Source organism: Ipomoea nil, unplaced genomic scaffold, assembly GCF_001879475.1.
Source record: "Ipomoea nil cultivar Tokyo-kokei standard unplaced genomic scaffold, Asagao_1.1 scaffold2805, whole genome shotgun sequence".
Lineage (NCBI taxonomy): Eukaryota > Viridiplantae > Streptophyta > Magnoliopsida > Solanales > Convolvulaceae > Ipomoea > Ipomoea nil.
This window is the reverse complement of record NW_017619233.1, coordinates 3,900,271-3,905,296: the sequence shown is the minus strand read 5'-3', so window position 1 is coordinate 3,905,296 and position 5,026 is coordinate 3,900,271. Positions and strand designations below refer to the sequence as shown.

Below are 5,026 nucleotides of genomic sequence, written 5' to 3'. Positions count from 1 at the left end.
GAGGTTCGAAGTCTTGACCCAACTATTATTGTGTGGACCATGATCTATACAAGTTGTATGGATCATATTTTGTAGACTATAAAATAATGTACATTCAGTACAAAAATAATGTACATTCAGCATAAAAATAATATACATTGTATTCAGGGGATGTACATTATTGTTGTACTGAGTGTATATTATATTGTATAATGTACATTCAGTACAAAAATAATGTACAACAATAATTTACCATATTGACCTCTCTTGAAGAATAAAAATGCACAATCACTTACACCAACCAAGCCTGTTAATTTAAAATAATATTTTAAGAGTCTGTGTGTGTATAATTTAAAGGAAGTGATAATGTGCACGTATGAATATGAATATTGAATAATGAGATACACTGTACAAACTTACAATTAATTGCGTGCACCCGCCTACACGTAACACTTACATTACATTTTTTTTTCGAATACACCTACATTACATTTATTAACATAAAACTTTAAATATATATATATAAGAGTAATACATACAATTATTATATGACTAAAAGATACGGATTAAATTTAATTCTGTGATTAATCATATCTTAATTAATTAATTAATTACATTTCTTCAACTAGACACCAACCTTCATCTCCCTCTACTTGTTCCAACAGGAATCCCACCTCACAGAAGCTTATCGCATCGTCATCGACGTCGACGTCGACGTCATCGCCGCCGTCGAGGTCACCGTAATCGTCCGCCTCAATTTGGACGGACAACGGCGACGGGACGAAATCCAAATCGACAAATAAACCGGGTGGGAGATAATCCAAACCGCCGGATTCTTCGTGCACGTCATCGTAATCGTAATCATAATCATAATCCATGTAATCGGCGGCGGCGAAACGATCCAAAATCCCGGTGGCCGATAAGCCGGAAAATTTAAAGCCGGGTCCGCCATCGGCGACCCGAGTGGTCAATCTATAGCTAGAAACGACGACGTCGCGGGATCTGAGCTTGTGCGTCCCCTTGGCCTTGTCCTTGGCTTTACCGACGTGATGGGCGCACTTGGAGCGGATGCGAGTCGGGGAGACTCTGAGCAAGAGCCCCGCCGCCGTTGGGGGCGAGTCGGATAGCTTGTTGGCGGAGGTGGAGGGGCCGAATTTGGGGCTCCATGGGACCATTCCATTTTGGCGACCTTCTTTCTTCATTATCGATTGGAAGTGAATTGAGCTAAGAGAGAGATATATTGGAAGGGAAAATGGAGATTGAAGAGTTTAAATAGAAGAAGAAACATAAATGGGGAAAAACTTAGGGAGCAAGTCCATGTGGTGTATTATGCGGTCAAACTGTTCTTTATTTTAGGTGCGTATTGCCCAAGCAAATTAAAAATGCTTTTTTTTTTATATTTTTTTTATACCTTATTCTTTATTTTTATACTTTTTTAAAAAATTTAAATCAATTAAACTCATATCAGAATATATTAATTGCCTTTTTAAAAAAATAATTTACACTTCTTGTCTGAGGTAATTCAAATTTTTCATTTTTTTTTAAAAAAAAGTTAAATTTAAGGTCTGTTAGAAATCTGGAAACAAAAATTGAAAAATATTTTTTAGAAAATTATTCATTTTTTGTAAAATATTATAATTTTTTGGCGGTGGCAGTAGTGGTGGAAATTGCAATCCGCTACGCGAATATTCACCTGCATGGATTGAATTTTTTTTGGATAATAATTGGTGGTGGATCGGGAGGTAAACTGGGTTAGATGCGGGTTCTATATACAAAACCACCTAGAATCGCAGTTGATCCACCATATTTAAATATAAATATAAATAAATAAATAATGTGTGTGTGGATGAGATCAGGTGAGAAGAGGCATCCAGGTAAAATATGACAAGCAATTTGAGCCGATATAGATGAGATTAGGTGAGAAGAGGTGTCCAAGTAAAACATGCGAAGAAATTTGAGCTATTCATTTTTCCATATCATTGTTCTAAAAAATGAGCAAATTTTCCTGCATGCATAGTATAGCCTTTTGTACTTGTAGTGTGAAACTTATGCATCTGTAGTGTAAAAATTGTGCACTTGTAGTGTAAAAATTGTGCACTTCAAAGTTAGAAAATTTTACCAAAATGTCACTACGTTTTTAAACTTATATTACTCTAAGCACTTGTTGTATAAAACCTATCCACCAGTAGTGCAAAACTTGTGCACTTGTACTACAAAATTAGTGCACTTCAAAGTTATTACTCTTTACACTCATAGTATAAGTGCATAACCTTGTGCACTTCAAAATTATAAAAAATTATCTAAATGCTACCACATTATTTAAAATTTCTCTACATTCAGGGGCGTTGATCTAGACCATATTAAAGGTTGAGATTTCTCCCCATTTTTTTAAACCTAGGAGCTAAGAGTATGTATTCCCCTATAGCCATTAAACTGGTATTCAGCTTATATTCTGTTAGATCTTATGTATATATTCAGTTTAAAGAGTATGTATTCCCCTATAGCCTATATAGCTAATATTCTGTTAGATCTTATGTATATAAACCCACGCAGTGTAGCTCTCAAAGCGTGTATTAAAAATATATTTTTTCCAAGATATCTTCTTCAATCAAGAGGGGTAAAAAAGTAATATGATTAATCTTTTTTTTTTTTTTTTTTGCATAGGAGGAGCTCACATTTATTTGATTCTCCTCAATGACAAACTCCTCTCGTCTGAATCTAATAACCCACCATTCCACTGGAGGTGGCACTTCCTCAAGAATCGTAGTCTTTCCTCAGTCCCTAGCTTAACCCAAATTAATTAGGAAGTAGGGGCATTTGATTCTCTTCCCTTTGAATATGTGACAAGTTTAAGCTCTCCACCCTCCTAATTAAGTAGCTCCCTACAGTTTATGATCAACGTGTTTGCCTCAGGTCTTCAATCGATCCATTCCAATTATTACCTGAACTAACGCCTCCGAGTCCATCTCCACTTCAATTCTATTGAGATTAATAAGAATAAGAAACAATAATAATGACAGAAAGTAAAGAAGACATGATTTACGTGGTTCGATAATGTGTCTATCTCCACACAATGAAATTATTCTTTTATTCATAATGATGGTGATTATAATGGTACACTACCTAGGATACAACTAATGTATTTATAGGAGTATATCCCTATACAATTAGTTCGACCCAATCCACTACATTCGTATTTATTATATGAAAACATACTCATATTCTTTATATGAGACAAATTCATATTATTTATGAGACAAATTCAGTAATCTTCACCTTGACGAATATGCATTTTTAAGAGAAAAGACTTATCTCACATATACAAATGAATCGGAATAACCATGCTCATCCTAATTGGCCAACCACATGCACCATGCACCATCTAGCGTTCTCCCGGTGCATGCTCACGAATTACTTTATCACAAGTCGTTTGCCCCTAACTGTCGACTTGCCATACCGTCTGCGACTCATGCTAAGTCCTCATCCCACCCAGCACTCGTGTTGCCCATCGCTATAACACCACTCACATGTTCATCTAGTATTTTGAAACACCCAACAAGTCCAAAAAATGTTCATCTTGTTACTAAAAACCATTAGAACACCACTTTCACTATAATCTGAGTCATTAGCTTGTACCACGTTTCCAGCTTTCTGCTTCTTCAACTTTGGACCGTCTCTTTTCATGTGCCCAATCTCCTTACACTTGTAGCATCCAATTTCTTTATTATTTCTGTACTTAGACCTAGACTTTATCTCTTCCCACAATTATAACTCTCCTGCTCTTCCTTCCACAATCCTGACTCATCTTAACATAAAACTATCACCAATAGAGCCCTCCCATGCATTCTGTCTGCGTTGATTAAGAGCCAGAAGAGCTACATTGATCTCATTAGATTTAATCGTGACTTTTCTGTATGTAAGAGTAGTTACTAGATGTTCAAAGGAAAGAGACAGTTAAAATAGCAAGACCATTGTCTTGTCTTCATCTTCAATTTTGACATCAATCTTGACCAAATTTGAGATTATCTGGCTAAAAACATTAATATGATGCACCAAGTCGAATCCTTCTGCATCTTAAGCTCATAAAACCTTTGTTTTAGATAAAATGTGTTTGTTAGAGATTTTTTTCATGGATTGAGTCTACAACTTTTTGCCATCAAGGTTTTGAGAATGTCTTGTTGTGCCAACAAATTCTTTGCCTTAGACTACCATCAAACCCTTTACCTAAACTACCATACCTCAAAATTTTCTGTACCATCAAACTTTGATACCTCAAATTTTACACTTGAACTGGTTATCTCAATAGTGCTTTAATACTAATTTGTTGGGATTAAGAAGAACAATAAACAATAAAAGTGACGGAAAGTAAAAAAAACATGATTTACGTGGTTCGGCAATATGCCTACCTCCACGGGAGTAAAACTATTCTTTAATTCATAGTGATGGTCCATACAACACCTAAAGATACAACCGCTTCACTCCTATTCCTTATATAAGATATGATAGACTCATATTCATATTCCTTATATGAGGGAAACTCAACAAATTCTCTTTAATCCCATATCTCTAGCCATTCTGAGCCTTCTCTTAGCCCCCACAATTCCACCAAGCCACAAAGGTGGACATTACCTCAAACTATCGCATTCTTCATGCACATCATCGTAATCGTAATCATAATCCATGTAATCCGCGATGGCCAAGCGATCCAAAATCCCAGTGGCCGATAACCCAGAAAATTTAAAGTCGGGCCCGCCTTCCGTGACCCGCCAAGTGGTCAATCTAGAGTTAGAAACGACAACGTCGCGGGACTTGAGCTTGTGCGTCCCCTTGTCTTTGGTTTTACCGACCGAATGAGGGGGGCGGAAGCACTTGGACCGGATGTGGATGGTGGCCGGAAGCTTTTGGACCGGACGTGTTGGGGGCGAGTCGGACAGCTTGTAGGGGCCGAATCTTGAGTTCCATGGGAGCATTCCATATTGGCGACCTTCTTTCTTCATTGTCGATTGGAAGTCAATTGTGAGCTAAGAGAGATATATTGGAAGGGAAA

The 5,026-nt window shown here is 36.8% G+C and overlaps 1 protein-coding gene across 1 annotated transcript; it reads right to left on the bottom strand.

Annotated features, from left to right (window-relative positions):
• Nucleotides 1-329: 329 nt before the first annotated feature.
• Nucleotides 330-5,026, bottom strand: LOC109158335. Its single transcript, XM_019306277.1, has 2 exons — nucleotides 4,641-5,026; nucleotides 330-848 (listed from the first exon to the last, which is right to left on the bottom strand). Exons 1-2 carry the CDS (start codon nucleotides 4,974-4,976, stop codon nucleotides 591-593), a joined length of 594 nt encoding a protein of 197 aa, XP_019161822.1. The 5' UTR covers nucleotides 4,977-5,026; the 3' UTR covers nucleotides 330-590.

What these genes read in the sequence shown, in the direction of transcription:
- LOC109158335 (XM_019306277.1), bottom strand. Translation starts at nt 4,976, where the DNA reads ATGAAGAAAGAAGGTCGCCAATATGGAATGCTCCCATGGAACTCAAGA. An exon ending in TGGATTATGATTACGATTAC is followed by an intron (nt 849 to 4,640) that starts GATGATGTGCAT and finishes TACATGGATTAT; the next exon opens with GATTATGATTACGATTACGA.